The 24,418-nt window shown below is 49.5% G+C and overlaps 1 protein-coding gene across 1 annotated transcript in view; it reads right to left on the bottom strand.

Annotated features, from left to right (window-relative positions):
• Positions 1 to 24,418, bottom strand: part of MAP2K6 (mitogen-activated protein kinase kinase 6) — a 54,811-nt gene that overhangs the window by 11,892 nt on the left and 18,501 nt on the right. Inside the window, exons 2-11 of the mRNA XM_041485619.1 lie at positions 16,391 to 16,457; positions 15,454 to 15,502; positions 11,704 to 11,817; positions 9,003 to 9,122; positions 8,357 to 8,473; positions 7,867 to 7,918; positions 7,020 to 7,147; positions 6,103 to 6,180; positions 4,928 to 5,067; positions 2,078 to 2,123 (exon numbers count right to left, since the gene is read on the bottom strand). Coding sequence (XP_041341553.1) covers positions 2,078 to 2,123; positions 4,928 to 5,067; positions 6,103 to 6,180; positions 7,020 to 7,147; positions 7,867 to 7,918; positions 8,357 to 8,473; positions 9,003 to 9,122; positions 11,704 to 11,817; positions 15,454 to 15,502; positions 16,391 to 16,457 — 911 coding nt within the window. The remainder of the gene's footprint in view (positions 1 to 2,077; positions 2,124 to 4,927; positions 5,068 to 6,102; positions 6,181 to 7,019; positions 7,148 to 7,866; positions 7,919 to 8,356; positions 8,474 to 9,002; positions 9,123 to 11,703; positions 11,818 to 15,453; positions 15,503 to 16,390; positions 16,458 to 24,418) is intronic.

Below are 24,418 nucleotides of genomic sequence, written 5' to 3' on the forward strand. Positions count from 1 at the left end.
CACCCAGGGAATAAGATGAGGCAGCTCAGAGTGGCTGGGAAGCGATCCAAAGACACACCAGTAAGGAAGAGGAAGCACAATTATGTGGGAAGCAGGGCTGGAATGGGCTGAGGCAAAAATCCAGACAAAATTTAAGGTCTCCCTAGGTCAGACAGTCACAGGAATTGAAGTGTCCTGAATAACTCCGAGGTGACCCCAATGTCTTGTTATTATCCCAGCACGACGTCCCTGCTTGCACACCCCACTGAAGTGGCACCCAAAGCACAGCTACAGTGACACTCAAAGATGTGCCAGGGGTGGCAGCAATGCCCTCCAGCCCTGTGCCCCAGGGAAGCCAAGGCCTGAGCCGGGCCCAGAGCCCTGTGCCAGGCAGGGTGTGCAGACCACCGCTCCTGCAGTAGTTTCACGCTCCACTTCACCTGGGGCAGGGGGTTTTTTAATGAAATTAAGCTCCCCTATCAGCTTTCCTGATGCTCAAGATAGCACAGAGTCACATTTTCCATGAGAAACCTCAATTCCACAGGAAAGCAAGGGAGCAGTCTTGGTCTAAATGACAAGTCCAATCCTGCACCACAACTTAATGCTGTAAGAGAGAGGAAAAAACCCCAACAGAACAGCAATCCTCAACCACAGGACCTCACAACATCCATGTCAGCCATAAAATACCACAGCATTGAGGTACTCTGCAGGGGTGATCCAAGAAGCTAATTCAATAGAAATGCACTCCCTTGCCAATGGGTATTAATGCTGCAGCAGACAGAGCTGCTTCAGTGAACCTTTCTTGATAAAAGGCCATTTGGCAAAGTTCAGAAGTTTGCTTAAAATATACAGATGGATTTATTCAATAATATAGCCCCCAAAAAATAAAGTTTTTTTAAAAAAGCCATACATCTCAGGCCTTTCTTTGTTTGAAACCAGTCTGGGGGCAAGCTGTGTGTCAATCAGATTTATTTATAGTTTAACTGCATTACAGCGCCCAGCACCAAATGCCATGGGAATTATTCACTGCTTACAACCCAGGGTCATGGATTTCCAGCATGACTTGCAGGTAAAAATCACCTTAAACCTGCACCTTCTCACCTCTGAGCAGGAGGTGTGAGGTGGTGGTGGGTCTGACCCTCTGGTGGCAGAATGTATATACCAAAAATTGTGGGGTAGGGAATATGAGTGCCTAAAGAAATCCCTCAGCAGTTTCCACCCTTAATCCAGGTGATCTTGACAACCCTGGACAGGGGTGGGAATGCAGGGTCAGGATCCTCAGAAATACAATTTTAGGCACCTTCCTGCCTTTAGAAAGCTGTGAACTGTGTGAGAGTAAAAAAGGATTAAATGTCTCCAGGAGTGAAGCACCAACTTCCTGAGCTCTCCTGCTTTCGCCAGCTTTTAGGAGCACCAGGATCAATACCCGAAGGTTAGGGGAGAGAGGGGCCATGAAGCTGTGGAGCCCAAGCAGAAACATCTGTTCTTGCCAGCTGCAGCCCAGAGCTCTGGCTGGGCACAGAACAGTGCCCTATATTTCCCCTGTCACAAACCTTTATTGGTATTTTCCTCCTTGGTTACTCCTCAGTTATCCCTCCCAGTAAACAGTCTCTAGGCAGCAGATGAAATTCAATAACCGGAATTATTAGTCACAGACTCGTCCCTGTCCCCAGCATCCAGGAATTACTCTGCCCAAAAATCCTCCTCTCCAAAGCCCTGTTGGCCACTGGGCTCCTGCAGCTCTTGTGGAGCATCTGGGGCACACTGAGGTGTTTGAGTTGATCACATAAACCCCAGAGGAGGATTTGAGCCTCACTGATTCTTCACAGCCTCATTCTTGTCCATAACCTGCTTTAACATGTATTTTCTCCCTTGATTTCCAAAAAAGGTGGAAAAGCACCTGGCTGGGATTTCAAAGAGCATCTCTGATTTGCAGCCACCCTCCCAGGATTCTGAAGTGTCACAGTTCTCCCAATGTGGTATGAAAAAAGAGATGCAAAGCATTCCAAAACACCATCACTATTGGAATCTCTGCCTTGAGCACCTCACTGTGACCCTTTCCAGCTCTGAACACAGTGCTTGATGCAGCCACACTCACCATAAGCTCTGGGTATGTTGGCCGTTCTTTGGAATTCTTCTTCAAGCTTTAATTGGGAAAAAAGAAAAAAAAAATTAGAATTTACATTCTGTCTGCAATTTAAGTAAGACCATAAAATTACACCATGACAAAAGTAAGGTTTAAAGACTCTTCAGAATAAGTTCAGCTACTCCTCCAAGCTGAGGAAACAATTTAGGTCTTGAGGACAGCGACAGCCAACAGTGCTGGGTACAAGAGCTCAAGGTCCACCAAGAGACCTGGAGCCACCAAACCACCACTTAAACCACTGCCTCTTGCTGGGGACCAGGTACAACTGGGAGTTTGGGTGCTCTCCAACAGGCCAGTGACTCAGGGAAGGGATTCTGCCTGGGAGCAGTGACTGAGTGGCTGCAGAGCACGTGTCCAACTGTTTGTTTATCACCGTGCTGTTATCAGCGGGGACGGTTCCATGGGACATCCTTTTTTTCTCCTCTCCTACAACAGATGGCCCTGGAGGGTTGTAGCTGGAAGTTATTTTGGTTTCCCTCCAGCAGAAAATAGCTTTTTAAAAGACAGGACGTAATCTCTACTCACTTCCTGGCAGTGTATTTAGGGGAAAGAAACTTGGAGCAACTTGAAAAGATCTTCACACACGTACGCGGCTGTGGCGGGGAAAAGGTGTCACACTGAGCAAAACAAAAGTGAGAACCTCTGCTGGGATTTGCTGGGGCCCAGAGGAAGCAGAGGACACACACTGAATAGATATTTCCTGCTTGCTGTGTGTAGAGGGCTCGTGTTTAGTGTCATGTTGTGAATGAACAGAGGAACCTGGGGCCCATACGTGCCAATATCGCCGGCCCGAAGGTACGGGATGTGTCACATCCTCCCAGCTCAGGAGCAGCCCCAGCCAAGATGACAAGGTGAATTTGAAGGTTAGCTGTATCCAGATTTGGTGCAATTCTCTTAATTTAGACCCTCTACAAAACCAATTCATCCCCAGGTTACTAATAGCAGGAAATATGGTGATAAATTACTGAAATCGATGCAAATTTTCAGGAATGAAGAGTTATATTGGGATCTAATCCTGATTCAGATATTCCAGAGACCTTCCTGCAGTGCCTACAGCTGATCAGACTTCAGGCAGCAGATGGATAAACACAGTCCTAAGCCAGGCTTGATACAGAGTGGCTGTGACCTGGTTCGGTGTCAGAAGGAATTCCCAGACCCCAACAACACAGAACTGGTGCAAAGTTCACCATTCCAAGTCCATGCCATTCTGCTGTCAGTCAGGGATCTCCAGTGACCCTGGAGGACAGGATTTGCAATGACAGGAATCACCATGTGCTCCCCAGCGTGGCTGTGGATGGAACTCCTAAAGCAGCCACAGCCTGAGCTGCAAGACACAGGGCTTGGAAAAGCAAATCCCCCAGGGAGGAACAGCCTGCCTGGCACAAGCAGGGAAACAGCAGAGCCAGCAGCACTGTGTGCAGGAACAGCAGCTGCTCCAAAGCCTCAGCGTGGGCTTGGCAAGAACGGGGGGCATCTTGGGAAAGGGTTTTTCCAAGGCAGCTCCCACCCCTCCCAGAGCCAGGGCACAGTGGGCATGGCAGGTATTCCCCAGCGTGGGTCAGGAGCTGAGCAGCTGGACCACAGGGACATGAAAACATGTTTGAACAAGACTCTGAAGAATCTAAACGTGGGTACTGAGAGTCCCCAGGCAGGAGCAGCTGACAGTCCTCTTCTTGGGGCACGGCAGAGCCCTGGCCCCAGTGCTGGCAGCTCAGAGCAGTCTCACATTTCTGTTTGTCCCTCTGCCAGCCTTTGTGGCCACCACGCAGAGCCAGCAGCCACCTGCCAGCCTGGCAGGCGCGTGGGTGGCACTGCAGTGCCCGCCTGGAACACCCAACCCTGCAGGGAAGCTGCAGGGAGCCTGTGAGGGCAGGGGCTGCCTGAGCTCTCTGTGCAGCCTGCAGACAGCAGCAGGGCTGCTCCAGCCCTTTCCTACAGCACAGCCAAAGCACAGCTCCTGCTGCTTCCAGCTCCCAGGGCTGGGGAAAGCACAGCAGCAGCCCCAGGGACCTGGGAGAGGGACAGAGACTGGTCAGAGGGGGCCACCATGGGGCAAAACCTGCCCTCAGAGCCCTGCCCCCTGCAGGCACAGTTTGGGGCCATTGGGATGGGGCTGTGTGTGGCACACAGTTTGTGATAATTGGGGTTCGGCTGTATGTAGCACACAGTTTGGGGTCACTGGGATGGGGCTGTGGCCCAGCCTCATCCCCAGTGGGTGCAGCTGTGAGCAGCAGGTGAGCAGCACTGGCAGCAATGAGCCATGGAGTGCCCAGGTGTGCTGAGCAACCACCAAAGGGCACAGAGAGCACACAGGGCAATGCATGAACATGAAGGGTATAAAAGGTTGGGCTAAAGAACAAGAAGGGTGGATGATTGAAGCTTTCTGGTGTTACTCTGTATGGGTTTCTGAAGTTGTATGGTGACACTGTGTGTTTTGAGGCTGTTTCCAATGTGACAAGTGCTGTGACATCCCCCAGACAGGATGCAGCCATTCCACACCCTGCTGCCCCTCCACACTCAGGGCCATGAGCTGTCTGGCTGCACCTGCTCACAGCACCCCTGTGCTGCTGGCATGGGAGCAATCAGGGCCAGAAGCCTCCTAAACCCTGTGTGTCCCCTCCAAGAGCCCAGCCTGCCCCTCAGACAGACCCCCAGCTGCCACCAGCACTGCTGTGTGTCACCTGCACAGCGCTCAGTGAGGGCACAGGAAATGTTCTGCCCAAAACTGGGGCTGAGAGCTGCCTGTGGAGACATGGTGAAGGTGAAGGGCCAGGGAGAGAGGGAAAAGGGGGGAAATATTACCATTGCGAGGTAAAATCGACGAACTCTGCTGAGAACCTCTCTGCTGGGAGCTGTGGCGAGGGCTCCTCCACCACCTGCTTGAGCTGCTGGAAGGGCGTGCCCCAGGAGTCGTAGGGAAAGCGCAGGATGGCCAGCTCGATCTGCAACACACAGCCCACGCCTCAGGAGAGGGGGACACCCCACAGCCACCCCACGGGTTTGGGATGGCCCTGTGCACACCCAGGGTGTGGTTTTGTAGGCTCCACACAAATGGGGTTGGTCAGCCTGGAGATGGGAACGTTCATAAGAGACCTTAGAGCTCCTTGCAGTGCCTAAAAGGGGATTCCAGAAAGGAAGGAGAGGGACTTTTTACATGGGAAAGCAGTGATGGAACAAGGGGGATTGGTTTTGAACTAAAAGAGGAGAGAGATCCATTAGATATTAGGAGAGAAATCTTCCTTGTGTGGGTGGGGAGGCACAGGGTGCCCAGAGAAGCTGTGGCTGCCCCTGGATCTCTGGAAGTGCCCAAGGCAAGGTTGGACAGGACTTGGAGTACCCTGGGGTAGTAGAAGGTGTTGCTGCCCATGGCAGGGGATGGAATGAAATGGTCTTTAAGGCCCCTTCCAACCCAAACCATTCTGGGATTCTAGGATTTCCTCACCCCACCTGACCACAGCATATTGCTTATCCTCCCCCAGCAAACAGGAGAGGCTGGAGGAGCCCCAGCCAGCTCCACAGGCAATCCCTGTCACCCCCGTGCCAGAATCCCCTGGGAAAGGCTGGCAGCCCACCCTGCACAGGGTAACTGGACTTTGGGAGCAGATGGATTCCCCCAAAGCACTGCCTGGGAGCCACCCCCATCCCTGCTTTCCCGAGGGGGCCTCTGTGGATGGCTGAGTGTTGGGAATGCAACCTGCTCCATCATGCCTTAGCCCATGCTGCCATCTCCCGGCAGCTGCAGCCTCCACATCCCTCAGCAGCCAGGAGCCGACAAAGCAGCTCCCTCCTGCTTCCCTTCCACCCTGGGGCACTTTCCTGAGCCCTTCCCCTTCCTACCCCGTGCCACCAGTATCGCTGTGGGGAGGAGGATGAACCCATGAGCCACACCAAGCCCTCGTGGTGGCCCTGGCAGCCCCCATGTGACCCTACCATGGTGATCCCCACATGACAGCCCTGGCAGCCCCAGGTGACCCTACCATGGTGATCCCCAGGCTCCAGATGTCGGATTTGACGCTGTATCCCTTCTGGTTCAGCTCCGGGTTAATTCTCTCAGGCTGCCAACACAGACAAAGGAGGGTGAGGAGCAGGGATGCCCCCAGTGCCCTGCCCACGCCCAGGGTGGGTCTCTCAGGGTGGCAGCCCAGCCCCCTTAGCCCACACAGCCATGTCACCCTCCTGGTTGTGCTGGTTCCCCATCCTCACTAGGAAGGGCAGGCAGTGAAATGTGTCACCAGAAAGTGGCACCTGCACCAGGGGCTGGGGTGGTGGAGCTGACCTGGCACAGCTGGCACAAAGGGGATGACAAGCCTCAGCTCTCCAGGACTGTTTTCACCCTGCTCAAGTGCCCCACGAAGGGTGAATCCTGCACAGCAGCTCCCAGGAGCAGCCTGAGGCACACAGTCCCTGGGTGTTTTTCCTCCCCGTGCTAAGCATTACTGTCTCCTCGGGGCAAATGGCAACCAGGCAATGGGGAGCAGTTCCAGAACCCTCTCCAAGGTCACAGGCAGGCAAGAGGGCAGCAGGAAGGCGAGCCCAGGAGATGTGACCTGAGCCATGAGATCAGATCAGATCTGCCTCCCCTCCCAAGGGGATTGCATCCCTTCACTTCGGGGCTACCCAAAGGAATCCCACAGTGCAAATGGCAAACAGGCAAGGGGGAGCAATTCCAGAACGTTCCCAAGGTCACAGGCAGGCAAGCAGGCAGCAGGAAGGCGTGCCCAGATGTGACCTGAGCCGTGAGATCAGATCAGATCTGCCTCCCCTCCCAAGGGGATTGCATCCCTTCACTTCAGGGCCACCCAAAGGAATCCCCAGGGTAGGTGCTGGAGGCTGATCCTTCCCCCCAGGTTCATGTTCCTCTGGCTGCTCCCCACACTTCAGCTTCTCAACTTACAGCCATGTAGGGTTTGCATCCTGCATCCATGGTTTTAGCAACAGAGTCAACGAGGTAACCGCTAATCCCAAAATCGCACATTTTCACCTGCCCCTGCGTATTGATCAACACGTTAGAGGGCTTTACATCTGCAAAAGGAACACAGAGCACAGTCACTGTCACGTGGGGTGCTGGGCCAAGGCACAAGCAGCCACAGAGGGTTCAGCAGCAGAGGGCACAAGGAGCTCAGCACAGCCCGGTGCTCCAGGCGTGCCAAAAACCTGCTGGCTACAGCTGTGGGGTGTGCAGGTGACAGCCTCATGGGGTGTTGTGTGCAGGTGACAGCCTCGTAGGCCTGTCGTGTGCAGGTGACAGCCTCAGGGGCCTGTTGTGTGCAGGTGACAGCCTCATGGGGTGTTGTGTGCAGGTGACAGCCTCAGGGGCCTGTCGTGTGCAGGTGACAGCCTCAGGGGCCTGTTGTGTGCAGGTGATCCCCTCCCACTGCACATCAGCACAGAGCCATGGAGCTGGGGAACAAACCTGGGCACAGCCTGCTCTGAGGCTTTCCAAGGTCAGTGGAAAAAGGCTGAATTTCCTCCAGCTGATGAAGCACACCATGGGTTTAGGGTTCAGATTATGGGTTGGGTAAAGCCCTTCCTCTGCCAGCCCCTCCTCCTCCCCTTCAGGGAAACACTGGGAGCAGCAGGCAGATTTTAAGGAGCAAACAGCAGCTATCTCCTCTGCCTGGGTTTTGCTGCAAGTCATGAGATGCTGCGGAGTATTTCTGCTGTCAAAGGCTGACTTTATCTGGGGTATTTTGGGAGCCCTTGGCAGGCTGAGAGCAGGGCAGTGTGTGCCTGGCACTCACCTCGATGGATCACGGAGAGCTTACTGTGGAGATGTTCTAGTGCTTTCACAATCTGAAACAACAAATCCAGAGTCAATCACAGCTGGCAGCACCACAAGGAAGAGGAAATTATACCTGGCTTCACCCCCAGACCCACCAGGAGGGCAGGAAAACCACATCCCCCATGAGTCCTGCACCTTGCCAGCAGCCTGAGGTGTTGGTGGGTACCCAGAGATCTTCCTGGGGGCTCCAGCACCCTGATGAGAAGGGGAGGGAGCTGCAGGAGCCTCCCCACACCCCACACTGGGCCAGCGCTCCATCATGTGTATGGATGTGCTCATTCATGGCTTATAAACAACACCACTTCAGACCAGGCATGGGAATGGCCACATGGGCTGGCACATGGACCACCCTCTTCCTGGTGCCCACACAGCAGGGAGCTCAGGTCAGGTAGGAGCTGGCTTAGAAGAGAAAGCCCTTTCCCTGCCCTCCTCACCCTGCTGCTACTCACAGAGACTGCGATTTTCCCCAGGATGTCCTCGGGAATTGTCAGGCCTTTGTCAATGACATGTTTGTAGAATTTGTCCAGTGAGGTATCCATCAGCTCCATGCAAATCCACACATCTCCCTGGAGAATAAAGCAAGCAGATATCCAGATATTTGAACAAAACATCTCTTCTTCCAGCCTCCTTTTCCTTTGTCCCTTTCCTTTCCTCTTTCCTCTTCCCTTTTTTTTGTTTTTTAAAACCCATTCAAAGCTGTCCTGAGCTCTCTTTTCCCTGCTCCGGAATTCAGTGCTGTGCACATTCCCTACCATTTAGGGTGTCCTCTTCCCAAAGCAGAGCCATAGTGATTTAGAAGCCCAGAAAGTTATCAGGAACTGAGGCTCCCAAAGCCCAGCCAGGAAAAGTTCAGCTCTGCAGAGCTGTGCTTAAAGCTCTTCAATAAATCCTCCTTTTCAGAGCTTTCCACGTGGATGAAACCAAGCCAGGGCAATTTTAACGCTATGGGACCAGGCTGTGACCAGGCTGTCCCACAGCCACCAGTAAGTGACACATCCTTAAGCCAGGACTAAAACCTCCGTGTCCAGGTGGAGATTAAACCCCTGGCACCTGCAGGAAGTGCAGGAGTGGGAATTCAGCCCCAGGAAGTCTCACCTCTCGGAAGAGTGCCCCATAAAAGGTGACAGTGAAGGGACAATCCACTGTCCTCATGGAGATGTCCAGGTCCATCAGCAGCCTCTTCTGCTCCTGGCTGTTCACCGTGGCTCGGATCCGCTGCAAGACAGAGCAGGTCAGGGCTGGCTGCCCCAGGGCCTTGGCACCACACCTGGACCCTCCCAGCACGCCTCGTGCCACCCCTCTGTCACCACCTTTGTCACAGGCACATCCCCAGCCCAGCACCCACAGGGTATTTACAAGGGTATTTATGGTTTTGACCTGTCACATTCACATTTTCTGAAAAATCCCTTCGCCCAGGATTTTTCTCCTGGGAAGCTGAGAAGCCTCAGAGAAAAAGGAAAACAACAATTATCTCATTTGCTTCTCCTGTGTTTTGCTCCTTTGGAATGTGGTTGGAGATTGTTTACCCACAAGTGATTGTTCCATTGGTTTTTGGTGTGAATTATTTTGACTCAATAGCTAATCAGTGCCAAGCTGTGTCAGACTCTGGAGAGAGTCACGAGTTTTCATTATTATCTTTTTAGCATTGTGTAAGTATCCTTTCTGCATTCTTCAGTATAGTATAATATAGTATTCTTTAATATACTATAGTATCATAAAATAATAAATTAGCCTTCTAAGAACATAAAGTCAGATTCATTATTCCTTCCTGCCACGAGGGTCCCTGCAAATACAATAATGACCCAATCCTTCAATATTTCGTCTTATGGACTCATGCTGCAGTATGAGCTTTCTTAGTCAATCATGTTATGACACACAAACCTACAGTATTGCATTCTAAACTCATTGTTCACTTTTGTAACTACTTTTATTTTTTCTGTATCTTAAACTCTAAAACTCTAAACTTTCTTCTTCTGAACTTAATGTGTCTCTGCTTCAAACTATAAATCCACATTATCGCTTCTAGTACTTAAGTTTGGAAGCCTTTTCCAAGCTGTCAGATCAAATGCTGGGTTTAATTCTAAGTTTTGGTGCGGGAGCACCCAGAGGTCTTCTCACCACTGGTGGTTTTGCTCTTCCCTGCAAACACCACTCTTTATGCAAGAGCCAAAAGAAAGAAGTGGCTTGGGAGAGGAGAAAGGAGCACAAAATCAGATTCTGAGCTGGTGGAAAGCTGGGATTTTTGGAGTGCAGTTCTGTTCCATCAGCAGGTTTTGGGCACAAGAGAGGGCTCCAGAGCCCGTGGGTTCCCCACAGCTTTGGAAAAGGGGCATTTCCCAGTGTCCCAGGAAGAGATGTCCTTGGTGTGAAATACCTGGAGACCCTTAGCTGCCAAACACATCTCCAGGGCAGACGCAGGTCACACACACCTTCCAGGCTCCCAGAGCCACCCGAGGTCACTTATGGGCCAGAATCAAACTGCTCAGCACCACAGAGAGCCTGAGTGCTCCTGCCACGCCCTGCTGAGATCCTCCATCCCCTCAGAAAGGCCTTTGGCAGTTTGGTGAACCCCAAAGCAAACAAAAAGACCAAATGTAGAGCACAGAGGTCCTGGGACCTGGCCCAGCCAGCACCCACAGCAAAATCTACCCACAAGTGAGGAGCAAAGAGTTTGCTCAGAGCTTCCAGATCTTTTTCTCTTCCTCTGAAAGGAAACTAAAATTCAGCCAAGCAAAAACTGGTCCTTCCCAAACTACAGTTTTTCCCATGACCATTTCCCTAATCTCCAAATTTATGAGTCTAAGCTGTTGTTATGAAAACTTTTCATGATAGTATCTACAAGCCTGCCATGAGTCAAGATCCCACTGCGGCAGGCAAAATGTGAAAATCCCAACAAAAACTTCCTGTCCCAAGGAGACTCAGAAAATCCCAGACGAAGAAGAGTCTCTTGTGCAATTAGATTTATTCTTCTTTATAATTATGTAAGGAATCTGAGGGGCTACAGCAGAAAAAATACGTAAATTTAAATGTATATTTTTAAAATTACGGTGTATTGAATCCTAGGCAAACAGGAATATTATGGATAGCAGGCAAAATGTGAAAATCCCAACACAAACTTCCTGTTCCAAGGAGACTGAAAAAGTCCCAGATGAAGAAGAATCTCTTGTGCAATTGGATTTATTCTTCTTTATAATTATGAAGAGAATCTGAGGGGCTACAGCAGAAAATAATATATAAATTTATATGTATGTACATTTAACATGTGTAATTTATATGTAATTTATATGTATGTGTATATTTTAAAAATTATGGTGGTTTTGCTCTTCCCTGCAAACACCACTCTTTATGCAAGAGCCAAAAGAAAGAAGTGGCTTGGGAGAGGAGAAAGGAGCACAAAATCAGATTCTGAGCTGGTGGAAAGCTGGGATTTTTGGAGTGCAGTTCTGTTCCATCAGCAGGTTTTGGGCACAAGAGAGGGCTCCAGAGCCCGTGGGTTCCCCACAGCTTTGGAAAAGGGGCATTTCCCAGTGTCCCAGTCTCCTACACCACTAGAAATGATGCTGTATTGAATCCTAGGCAATCAGGAGTCTTGTTGAAAAGGTGAACAATGTGATTGATGCACCACAGCACTGGAGCACCCCACTTTTAAACCACTCCTCTTTTCTTGGTCCAACACCCCAAACCTCCCAGTGTGGCAAGAGGATGAGGAAAGCAGCAAATGTCAGCAAGGGAACAAGGGGGATCCAAGAGTGCCCAGCACCCCAGAAAGGCCAGAAGCCCCCGAGGCTCACTGTACCTTCACTGCCATGATCTGCCCGCTGGGCACGTGCCGCATCTTCTCCACCACCCCGTACGCACCTCGTCCCAGCTCGGAGATGGGCTCCAGGTCATCGGCCTTCACCTCAAAGTTCTGTGGGACAAAAGGCAGCAGTGGCCCTGGGAGTTTGTGCTGTGCTGTGCTGTGACCCCCAGTGCATCCCTGCTGTCCCCAAGCACAGGCCTGCTGTCCCCAGTGCATCCCTGCTGTCCCCCCAGTGCATCCCTGCTGTCCCCGCCTTGCATCCCTGCTGTCCCCAGTGCATCCCTGCTGTCCCCAAGCACAGCCCTGCTGTCCCCCCCTTGCACCCCTGCTGTCCCCAGTGCAGTCCTGCTGTCCCCAGTGCAGCCCTGCTGGCACATCCTCTCCCCGCTGTGCATCCCCTCCCCAGCTGGGATAAACTCCCAGCCTTGGCAGTTTATATAGATATAAATTATATCTATTATATAAATAATAAATAGTAAATTTAAAAAGTATTCAATATAGTTATATAATTTATATAAGATATTAATATATCTATATACCATTTTATATTTATATTTATACATACATATGCATATATCCATATATCCATATATGTGTGTATATATATATATAATGCAGGGAGGATCAGCCAGCACCACGGGTGGGGGCTGTGAGCTCTGAGGGGACGTGGCCTGTGTCACAAAATGCCAGCCCCAGCAGGGGAAGGGTGGCAGGGACCACGCTGGGGCCATCTGGTGCCTCTGTGCTGAGGAGCATCCCGAGCAGGGCAGGCCCTGCAAGACCCTTCCTTCAGGGGATGGTCTGTCCCAGCCTCAGCCCGGTGCCATGGAGTCATGGAGTCATGGAATCATGGATCACAGAGTGCTATGAGCTGCCATGGAATCATGGATCACAGAGTGCTCTGAGCTGCCATGGAATCATGGATCACAGAGTGCTCTGAGCTGCCATGGAATCATGGCTCACAGGATCACAGAGTGGTCTGAGCTGGGATCATGGGATGGTTTGTGTGGGAGGGACCTTAAAGATAATCTCATTTCATCTTCCTGCCATGGCAGGGACACCTTCCACTGTCCCAGGCTGCTCCCAGCCCTGTCCAGCCTGGCCTTGGGCACTGCCAGGGATCCAGGGGCAGCCACAGCTGCTCTGGGCACCCTGTGTCAGGGCCTCCCCACCCTTTCAGGAAAGAATTTCCTCCTAATATCAATCTAACCCTACTCTTTTATCTTTTGAATCCATTTCCTCTTGTCCTGTCACTCCAGGCTCTTCTCTTGTCCCTCCCAGCCACCCTCAGCTGGCAGCACTTTCAGCTCTCCATCCTATGAGGGCTGGGATAGAAGACACCACAGCAGCTTCTCCCCAGGGAATCACCTTCAATCTCATTCCATTTTATTTTATTTCCATCCTCTTCTGCCCCCAAACAATCACGGAAACATCTCCAGGTATTTAAAAGCTTATTTCTCCAGACCTGCAGATGGGCCAAATACCAGCTGAATTTTCAAATCAGGGAGGATTTCTTTTGTCCATCATCATTTTCTCCTACCTTTACAAAAGAGATCATTTGTATGGCCCCTGCATCCCTGCCCTTCTCCTTTCTGCCACAATATTGTGCAGTCACTCTGATAATAATGGTAATAATTATTATTATTTTTTGATGTTTCAAGCCTGCCTCTGCCACTGTCTCCAGCCACTCTGCTTGCTGCAAGCACAACCCCATCACTCAGTCCCCAGCAGTGGGTGAGGATGAACTGATTCCCAGGGAAAAATCACACATGGCTTCTTGCTGGCACAGCAGAAAAAACCCTGCAGCCTGCACTGAGGCAGCTGGGGATGCCACAGAGAGCAGAGAGACACTCTGGGAATGTGCACAGGGAGCCCTGAGTACCATTTTGGAGTCCCAGCAGAGATTTGGGCATCTCTGAGAGCCTGACCTGTTCACCAGGAGCCTCTCCATAAACAGTGTTCTCCTCAAACCAGCAGCAGAGCTTAAAGGAACAGGAGGGCAAGTGGCTTTCCCTTGGGATTGGGGCAGTGTGGGAATGCTGGTGCCCACCCTAAAGGAACCTGGCTGGATAAACAGGTTACAGATCCATGGGAAATGCAAACCAAGGCATGCCAGTCCCTGGGAGACAGCCACAGAGCTGTGCCTGGAGAGCAGCCTGGGCTGTGGGGCTGTCACTGGGGTTTGGGGCTCCCTCTGGGGCTGTCAGGGGGGTTTGCTCTTCTCTTGTCCCTCCCAGCCACCCTCAGCTGGCAGCACTTTCAGCTCTCCATCCTATGAGGGCTGGGATAGAAGACACCACAGCAGCTTCTCCCCAGGGAATCACCTTCAATCTCATTCCATTTTATTTTATTTCCATCCTCTTCTGCCCCCAAACAATCACGGAAACATCTCCAGGTATTTAAAAGCTTATTTCTCCAGACCTGCAGATGGGCCAAATACCAGCTGAATTTTCAAATCAGGGAGGATTTCTTTTGTCCATCATCATTTTCTCCTACCTTTACAAAAGAGATCATTTGTATGGCCCCTGCATCCCTGCCCTTCTCCTTTCTGCCACAATATTGTGCAGCCACTCTGATAATGATAATAATGATAATAATTATTATTATTTTTTGATGTTTCAAGCCTGCCTCTGCCACTGTCTCCAGCCACTCTGCTTGCTGCAAGCACAACCCCATCACTCAGTCCCCAGCAGTGGGTGAGCCTTCTGCACCATCCAGCCTGGCCTCACTGCTCCTGCCTGGAGCCTTTTGGGAGCCCTGGAGCCTTCCCTCATCCCTGGGACAGCAGGGGACAGGTGATTTTCTTGGAGCAGGAATTTGCTCTGCCTCCCTACTGCACCATGTTTCCACCTCCCAGCCCCTGCTGCAAATCTAAAATCCAAAATGAAAGGAAAGCCTCCAAAATCAGGCATTTTAAACCACAATTGGATTAGCATTTCACTGCATAAATTACCTCACTGACACCAAGGCCTACCTTTTGCACTTCATACATTTATTGTCCAGCTTTAAAGTGCTTTTTGAATTCTGCTCTACCTTTTCCTCCTATCAAAATAGCTGTCCTGGGGTTTGATTTTTTCCCTGATATGTTTTTAATCCAGGTGGATTGGTTTCCATGCTGCCAGAATGATTTGTTTCCAGAGCAGGAACATGTACCCTGAGTTCAGCTCCTTAGGAGATGACCTTCAACATTAACAAAGAGAAATATTTTGGGTGAAGGCCTTAAATCAGCAAAGGAACTGCAGAGGAGAGTAAAACAACCCTGTCAGCAACCCCCTTGCTTGATAATGATAATTTCCAGGGGATTAGCTGCACCTTAGTGCAGCAAGGAAGGAATTTCCATGGTGGAAAATATGAAGGGAGCCCACGTGCCATGGGAGGCAGAGGGTGAGTGCTGGGGGCACACTCAGCAGGGCAGTGCCAACAGCAGCTCCAGCTGCCCACGGGGCCACCCTGGGCTCCCACCCACACAGCCCTGGCTGCAGGAGCACAAACACCAGGTGCCACTTTGATTTTTCTGCCTGCACGTGGCTCACAAGCCCCCAGAGCACAGGAGCTCCCAAGGTGGATCTTCTCAGATTTTATTCCTCCAGCAACTGCTTTTTCTTTCAGGTAAAATGGCCTGTTAATGTTAATTATAACAGCTGTTATTTAATTCTCTGCCTTTTTTAGGGGGGTTGAAGTGAAGCAATCCCACAAGCAGCCAGCCCAGGGTGGTCTCTGGTCCCAGAGGTCTCTCAGTCTTACCTCCTCACCAATAGAGATGCAGGCTTTGGAGTCCAGATCTCTGGGTGGCCTGCCCAAAAAAAAAAAAGGAAAATATTTGAAATATTCCTCCAAAGGTCAATTTTCCAACCCCCAAGCCATGCCCTCACACCTTCCCTGCAGCCCTGAGCAGCCTCCTGGCTCTGCAGGATCAACAGATCCACAGTCACCCTTAAAAAAAGGAAAAAAGCTACTGGAATTGGCATTTCTCACACCCAGCCTGCTCCTGCAGGATCCCAGAGGGATTCACTGTGAAATCAAGGCAGGAGGCAAGCACCAAATCTCTGCCAGCCTGCAGGAAAAGTGGATTAAATGGGCAGGAAGATCCAAACCTGCTGTAAATCATCACCTCAGTCACACAGCACAGGTTGACAGGCTAAAAACACTCAATCCACAGAAGCAAAGAAGGCCAAGCAGGCTGGAGTTGCACAAAGGGCCTTAAAAACAGAGGGATTCCTTCTGCAAGACTGAGTAGGGAAGGGGATGAGTTTCATGCCTTGACCAAATGCCTGCTGCTCAAACTGGTGGCCAAAGTGTCACACCAGTGGAAAGTGGGGGCCCATTCTGGTTTTTATCTTTTTTTTTTAATCTTTTTCTTCTGCTCTTTATCTTTTTATCTTTTACTGCATCATCCAGCAGCACACGAGACTGAATGATGAATCTCAGATGGGGCTGAGACCCCCTGGAAAATCAAGGGTTGTGAAATTATCACAGAATCCCAGAATGATTTGGGTTGGAAGGGACATTAAATATCATTTAATTCCACTCCCTGCCATGGGTAGGGACAACTTCCACTATCCCAGGGTGCTCCAAGCTCCATCCAGCCTGGCCCTGGGCACTGCCAGGTGCCAGCCAAGGCTGGGAGGCAGCTGGGCTTCGTGGTTCGCTTTTCATTCTGCCCCAGTGCTTGCAGACTTACGTGGAGCTTGTCTGTGGTTGCTCAAATGCTTCTTTAGGAATTTTCAGCCCAGGGTTTCTCTTCTTGCCTGTGAAACAAGCCAGAGGCAGAGTTAAAGAAAGGCACTTTTTGGTTGTTGTTGTTTGGTATGATTTGTTTGGGGTTAATTTGCAAAACACAGCTTGTCTATATTTGTTGAGCTCATTTAACAGAAATGCCCAGCCAGGCTGGTGGGGCAGACTCAGGGCACAGAGTTCAAACATAAAGTGCCTTTGTTCAGCAGGGTTTCATTAAAACCTGCGAGCTCTGCCTGCCAGCTTGGTCCAGAAAACGGGCAAGAGCTCTGGCAAAGGCAGGCCAGGAGAACATGCAAAGGGAAAGGTATTTCTCCTTCTACCCACACAGGATCCCTTCAAACACTTCTCAGATTTAAAACCATTCCAGATACAGAACTTCAAACCCTGGCAGGAAGAAACATCTTCTGAAAGTTGCATCTGAAAGTGCAGATTGTGATTCTGTTTAACTGCACATTTCATCTCCTGGTCACTCAAGTTATGCAAACCCAGCAAAAATAAAGCAGAATTCAAGTTTGGAGGCTTCAAAGGCATTTGTTTCTATTCACACTGACCAGCCAAGCTTTTCTGAGCTGGATGCAGCTCAAGATCCGAGGCAGCTCAGCTGCAGCTCTCCTGGAAAGGGGCTCCAAAGCAGCAGCCACGAGAGCCAGGCAGAGCAGAGAAACACAAGAAGCTTTTTAGGACTGCACAGATCCAGCCCCATTTCAGCATGGGAGAAAACAACCTGGAAACACCCCTCCTGGCACCAAACCCCAAGGGAAACATCTGCCTGCTTGGCTGGGTAAGAAAATCCCTGTTCATCCCCCCAAAAAAGGCACAAGCATCTAACTGAGATATTCAGCATTTTAAGTCTAACAATTTCTATTAAATACTCTTTTTTTTTTTTAAGCAGGAGTTTTACTCTCTGTTCCCAACCCTCTCTCTCAAACTTCACCCATACATGTGTGAATTTTTTTTCCTTTTGACACATCAATAGATGCCTGTGCATCCCAGTGCCACAGGGGTGCTGGATCAAAGGGCAGGCACCCAGGATGGAAAATGACCTGTATGAATCAATTAATCAATTCAGATTAGCTTTTTTTTTTTCTTTTTTTTTTTTTTCTAGTGTTTTGGTTTTGGTGTTATTTTGTTGCTGTTGTTGTTGTTGGGGGTTTTTTTTTTTGTTTTGTTTTTGTTTGGGTTTTTTTTTAAGATTTTTTTTTGTTTGGGTTTGGGGTTTTGGTGGTTTGGTTTTTTGGGGTTTTTTTTTTCATTTTTAGTGGGTTTTTGGTGGTTTTTTTAGTATTTTTTTTTTCTTCATCTGCTCCAAAAGATGGGATCTTGCTCTCTCCTTTTGATAAAGTCATTCCAGGATGGGGCAGGCTGCAAGAACCCAGCTGACACCTCATGGGAACAGCATTTATTGGAAACCCCTGCACACTCACTGCTGGGATTAGAAATCAACAGAGCTGTGAATGCACACAGGAAAAAAAATGGGAAAAAAAGCGCCAATTCTCTGCTCCCAGGAGCTCCCAAGTTCACACAGGAAAGCAAAATAAAAGCAGCAAGGTCATGGAGAGCACAAAGCACAGCTCTGAGTTTTCCCAAAAAGTAAAAGCTGGTGTGTAGGGAAGCAAAAATGATTCTAAAAACCAGTGGAGGAATTCCTACAGCGAGCAGAGCAGCTCTTTGACCCTTTTCCTTCCATTTTTTTGTCTCTATCCAGGAGGTAGAAGTGAGAAGCAAGCCCTGCTGTGCTGGATGCTCCAGATTCCCTCTCCTGCCCAAGCCAGGTGCACCTCAGACCTGTGGGATGTTAAATGGGAGGGCAGTTCTGGATGCTGGCACGTTAGCCAAAAAAAGGAATCAGAAATACAGGTCTGGCAGTGCAGGCAAACAAATTCCCTGCTCCTCTGGCATTTCCCAAGCTGCCATCCCAGGCTCCTCACTGCAACCTCAAGGAAACGACACAGGCACAGGAAAAGCATCTTCAAACTGATTTTGCACGTGGAAAAGAAGACACAAAAATCCACCAAATTGCCTATGGACTGGGTGGAAAATTTGGGATTTTTTGCCCTTCCTGGGTTCTGGTGGGGTTTTGGGTTCTGCTCATCGTGGGCTTCACTGCCTTCACCTACACAGTCAAGTACATGCTGAGGAGCATAGCCCAGGAGTGAAATCCCTTCAAAGACCAAATTTTACTGGGGTTTTGGGGTGATTGGGGCTTTCTGGGGGGGAATCTTGGGGTTTGGCCCTTCCTGGGTCATGGTGGGGCTCGGGGAACCATTTTGGTTTGTAGAGTTCTTCTCCACCTGTGGTCTGAACATTGAAGATCTTCAGCAAATTTTTATTCTGTTGAGTTTTCAATTCAGGATGAGTGGGATTCTCTGGAATGGGACTCTCTGAAATGGGACTCTTTGGGTGGAAATTCTGGGGTTTTTGCCCTTCTTGGGTTGTGTTGGAATTTTGGGTTGGGAAGTCAAAGCATTGTTGGGGAGCCACGTTGATTTGTAGAGTTCTCTGGTGCTGGGAGCTCCAGATTCCCTCTCCTGCCCAAGCTGTGCCAGGTGCACCTCAGACCTGTGGGATGTTAAATGGGAGGGCAGTTCTGGATGCTGGCACGTTAGCCAAAAAAAGGAATCAGAAATACAAGTCTGGCAGTGCAGGCACACAAATTCCCTGCTCCTCTGGCATTTCCCAAGCTGCCATCCCAGGCTCCTCACTGCAACCTCAAGGAAACGACACAGGCACAGGAAAAGCATCTTCAAACTGATTTTGCACATGGAAAAGAAGACACAAAAATCCACCAAATTGCCTAGGGAGGAACTAACTGCTTCTTTTAGGGCTGAACTGTCCCTGTGAACACTCAGCAGCTCCTCCTGGCAAACCCCAAGGATTCATTCTGTTGCAGTCACACTGGCATGACCAAAATCCAACAAGAAACAGGCACAAATTTGCTCTGTTATTCCCTTTTTTCCATTTTATCCTCCAAGCTTTGCTTGCACCACCCCGTGTGCTGTCCCTGAGGCTCAGGAACCTGCTGGGGGAGGGAGAAAATGAACCAGCTGGAAATGAAGGTGATTTGAACTGGACCCAGGACAGGTTGTGCAGCATTGAATCTTATCTTGGTTCACGAGTGGTGTCAGCAGAACCAGGGAGCAAACAGCAAACCCAAATAAACATTAAAAGCCTTTCCTCCTAGGGAAATAAAATCTGCATTTTGGGCAGTTTATTTTCCTTGTCTCCTCTTCACAGAACACAATATTTTGAAGCTTTGCCATTTTTTTGAAGCACAATCTGTCCATGCCTTGGAGCTGCCAAGGCACAGGCAGAGTTTAACATTCTTTGGGGTTTTCTTTTCAAGAAAGCAAAAAGCAACAACAGTAGCTTGAATAAGACATGGATTTCATGATGGCACCAGGAGGAGGATTGGGAAATGGGAATTGCCATGGCCAGGACTTGCACCTGCAGCAGAGGTGTGTGGATAGAGGGGGGATGTGCTGACTTTATGGTTATTTAATAATCCTGGGCTGAAATCAGGCGATTTCATGGCTTTTAACTGGATCAGGCCAAATTTCTGAGGTCCTTTTGTTCCAACATGCAAAGCACTCATCTCTCCGAGCCTCTGGGGCCAAGGTCTGTGAGTGGTTTGCAGGAAGCAGCAGCAATCCTGAGCATGGCACTGCCTTAAAACCAAAATAAGCAGCAGAACCACCCCAGCAGGCTGCAGGAACCAGGATCCCCCTTCACTCCAGCATTAACAGTCCAGCTCACACCACTGACTTTCTCCTCAAACAAACACACTTTAAATGCTTTTTTTTTTTAAAGGAAAAGAATAATTGGAAGTCTCAAGATCAGTTCTGTTCAACAGGAACTGCCAAGCAAGTGTCTCTCTGTCAAAATAAAATCCCCCAGTTTGCCAGAGCAGACATCGGCTTGGGGAGTATTAAAATCATCTGCACAGGAGTTCCAAACGTGGGGGCAGCTTAATAACACACAAAATTGGATGGTACCTGTTCCACGCACCAGAAAACCAGTATTTTCCAGAGTGTTTTTATGAATCATTACTATTTTTAGCTTTGTTTCCTGGACAAAACCACCGTGTGTGTTTATCTGCCGGTCTGTGTCGCTTGTGGCCCCTGTCAGCCCCATCTGACACAGAAACTGAGCTTTTGGAGATTGCAAATCTGAGAAAAGCAGGTGATTCAATGAAGGAGTCCCCAGCTCAGGGACTGAAAGACAAAAGCCACCCGTGGCAGGCACCAGGTATCCACACAGGCTCCAGGTGCTTCAGACACAGAAATAACAGCACAGGGCTCCAGCCTGGGGCACAACCCAGCACTGCAGAGCGGATTTACTGCAACCCCCTGGGATCTGCAAATAAGGAAAGCCCCAGTGAACCACCACACTCAGCTCCAAGTCTAAATGTGGCTCCTTCTCCAGAAGGTTCTGCTGGTGGCTCAGCAGATGGGATCGTGCATCTGCTCCCCAGCACCCAAAAAAAATGAATTTTCTGTGTAAACAACCCCTGGAGCCTTGCTGGCCCCTGAGCCTTCGAGCTAAAGCTCATTTGAGAGCTCTCCCTGCAATTTGGCACATGGAGACATCCACAAGCACTTGACTCAAAAGCCAAGTTTTAAGAATAATTGAGGCAGAAAAAACCAAGCCTGGTTTACAGTGATGCTGGGAGACATCTCCAGAATCCAGTTTTGATAAACAAAACTTCCAGGGTATCTGACATTAAGCAGAAGCTTAAATCTACTTTATTTTAGCAAAAAACAAAAAACCTCACAGTAAATACTGAGGCATTGGTGAAGCTTAAATCTACTTTATTTTAGCAAAAAAAAAAAACCAAAACCCCTCACAGTAAATACTGAACCTGGTGCTGAAGAAGGTGCCACATTTACAAAGCAAGTTTCCTACAAGTTCTTTCCTGCAAGTTCCCTCTCAGGATTAGAGGAAATAGCCTCAAGTTGTGCCTGGAGAGGTTCAGATTAGAAATGAGGAGGAATTTCTTCACCCAAAGGGTGGCCAAGCACTGGGAGAGGACCCAGGGCAGTGGTGGCATCACCATCCCTGAACAGATGTGGCACGTGGGGACACGGTTTAGTGGTGGCCTTGGAAGTGCTGGGTTAATGTTTGCATTCAGTGAGCTTGGAGAGCTTTCCCACCCTTAATGATTCCCTGATTTTGGGGTTCTGATGCCAGCACTTGGCTGCAGCATCCCTGGGAGCTCCTATGCCCCAGCACCGACCCCACTGCTCCTGCAGGGCCCAACCAACCCCGAGAAGCAAACCAAGGCTGAGAGCAAAACTGCAACAGGAAAAAGAAACCCTGACCCAATGAAAACACATCAGACACTTCCCTGTGAGGGTCTTAAAGCCAGTTCCTGAGGGAGGGGAGGAAAGCACAATTCCAAGGGGCTCCTTAACCTCTTCCCACTGACAGAGCACAGGGATGGATGCTGCTAACCCCCCTCAATTAAATAGCAATATTGAAAAAGGAAACTTCAACATTTCACAGTGAAAAGAACAGAGAATAACAAAGAAAGGGAAGACAGAGGAATTTGCTGCCCACATGGGCTGTAACAGAAAATAAACTTTGACTTCTGAAGGAAAATCCCAGTCTCCAGACTTTTCACTGCAGTCAAAAAGTTTTTACGATATAATCCAAAATAAATGGTTCCTTGCCACAAAAAGCTCCTATTTCCTTCAAAGGATATTAACTAGTTCTGTTTTCACCACAATTTATTATTAAAAATGTGTTCAATAGCCATGTAGCAACATTTCCTTTCAAACAACACTCTTAGGCTTATAACTTGCTGGTAAAATTTCACAGGCAGGAAATGCCTCTTTCTCCCATTTTTAAGGAGATAAAAGTGGCTCATTTACGATTCCTGTCTCTCCCAAGAATTTTTTGTGTGATTTCTTGGAAGGTTTTGAAAGCTAAATGATCTGGTTTTCCCCTATCAGCTGTACTCTTTATGTGAGCAAACTCCCACCCCAAAAATGAGGGCAACCTGGGGATGTTTGGTGGGTTTCCATGGAAGAAAAGTGAGTTTTGGCAGCTCATGGGCAGCTCCCAAGGCTCCACAGCCAAAGTCTGGCCTGATCCTGAAGTGCCACATTGCAGAGGAACAGTACCCATGGCCATGGCTCAGGGGCAAAACTCCCAACCCAGATGGTTCTGGCAAAACCAAGGAATTAAGAATATTTCTTTTGTGTCCCAGCCACCCTGGAGATGCTGAGCAGGAGAGAGTTCCTCATGCAAAGCCTTGGTGTGCAAGTGCAAAGGGCTTCTTTTATCCACAGCTCTGCTCCAGCCCACATTTCAGCAACAATGGTGGGTTTGATGCTGCCAAAGAGAATTTTAAGCCTTGCAGGACACCTGGAAATATCCAAATCTCTGAGAAATTCCTGGACACAAACTCTGAGATATCTCAAAGCAGCACCCAGGACAGAGAAGGGTCACCTGGAGCAACTGCTACTGTAGGTGTAGCAACCTTGTATTTAAAAATATTTTGACAAAATGACCAAAGAAATGAAAAAATATTTTTAACAAGTATTGCAAATAATCTCATGGGTTCATTATTTATATTTGTGAATTGTTATGGCTGTCACACAGACCATCCTGGCAGTCTGAGGGCTGGGGATGGATTTGTCCATCTCCTTCACTCCTGTCACCACTCCCCAGTGCTAAGGTTTGAAGCCTTTAATCCTGCCCAGGTCTCTCCTCCAAGGAAATAAATTCTTCTCCCCCACGTGGGGACATCCCAGCCCAGTGTGAGAGGAGCATTCCTGGTGTCCCCACAGTCAAACACTGCCCACTCCAGACTAAACAAGGCCCATGAGCACAGCTCAGGGCTCCCTGCCCAGCTGAAAAATTAAAATACACAGAGATAACAAAGTCTATTCTCAATGAGTGGGCCTGAGGAGAAGCCCGGCTGCTGGAGCTGTACCAGGACTCCTCCTGGCTCCACTCCAGCTGAAGTGGAAATCCACCCTCAAAGAGAACACAAAAGGGGGTGCATTCCTCAAGCAGCCACTTGCGGTGGGTTTTGTGGCCACATCCCCACGTGTCCCCCCCATGTGGCATCTCCACAGTGGTTCCTGCACCACCACCTTCCTCCCACGGGCTCCAAATGGGTGAAACCCTTTGAAATTTGCCCTCTGGGCAGCCCAAGTGTGGAACCAGGCAATGGATTTTGGCTTTAAATGCCTGTGGGATGGAGCTGCAGGTGACAGGGAGGCGGGTGCTGGTGACAGTGGTTTGGTGACCATGGTGAGGAGGCACGAGGGAAGTTCTCTCACCCCTTCTGCCCTCGTGGTTGGGTTGTGTGCCTTGGCAACATTTTGGTAAAGGTGCCTAAATCCCCTTTGTGCCAGGGACAGGCTGGGTGAGTGGCTGAGCTGTGCCCACCATCCAGTTTGTAAAAGCAGAGTTTTAGCCAAGCCCTAATTTCTGGAGAAAACCAAAAGCCAGGTGTTCATGTAAGCACCAATGATACAGAAAAAAAGTCTGAAAATCTGCTTTAGGAACCCTCATTAAGCCACAAAAAGAATTTAATATGTAAGAGATGTTTAAAAGCTGTAGAAGTTTCAACCAAAAGCCAAGGGATGGGATGAGGTGGATTTGTGCTTTATTTTTCTCCTTGAAACCTGAGGATGCTGCTCTCTCCTTAGCCCTGCCAGAAAGTGGCCAAGTGCCACTGGCTGCTCTTCCATCACTGCAACTGGATGTGCTGGAAGCAAATGGAGATGCTCCAGGGATGATGGTGCAGGACAGGGACATTTCCTACACCTCCTTCATCCGTGTCTTGCCTCAGGGCTGTTTGCAACAACTCCTTGGAAACAGCAAACTTGAGATGTGTTTCCTTAACAACACTTCTGGGCTGCCTGGGGAATGGAGCTGAGCCTGCCACGGTCCTGGGCCAAGGTGGCTCCCAGCTCCAGGCTTTCCTCCTCTGCTTTGGATGCCATGGAGCTGCTGGCAC

Source organism: Pyrgilauda ruficollis, unplaced genomic scaffold, assembly GCF_017590135.1.
Source record: "Pyrgilauda ruficollis isolate IOZ18807 unplaced genomic scaffold, ASM1759013v1 scaffold72, whole genome shotgun sequence".
NCBI classification, from domain to species: domain Eukaryota; kingdom Metazoa; phylum Chordata; class Aves; order Passeriformes; family Passeridae; genus Pyrgilauda; species Pyrgilauda ruficollis.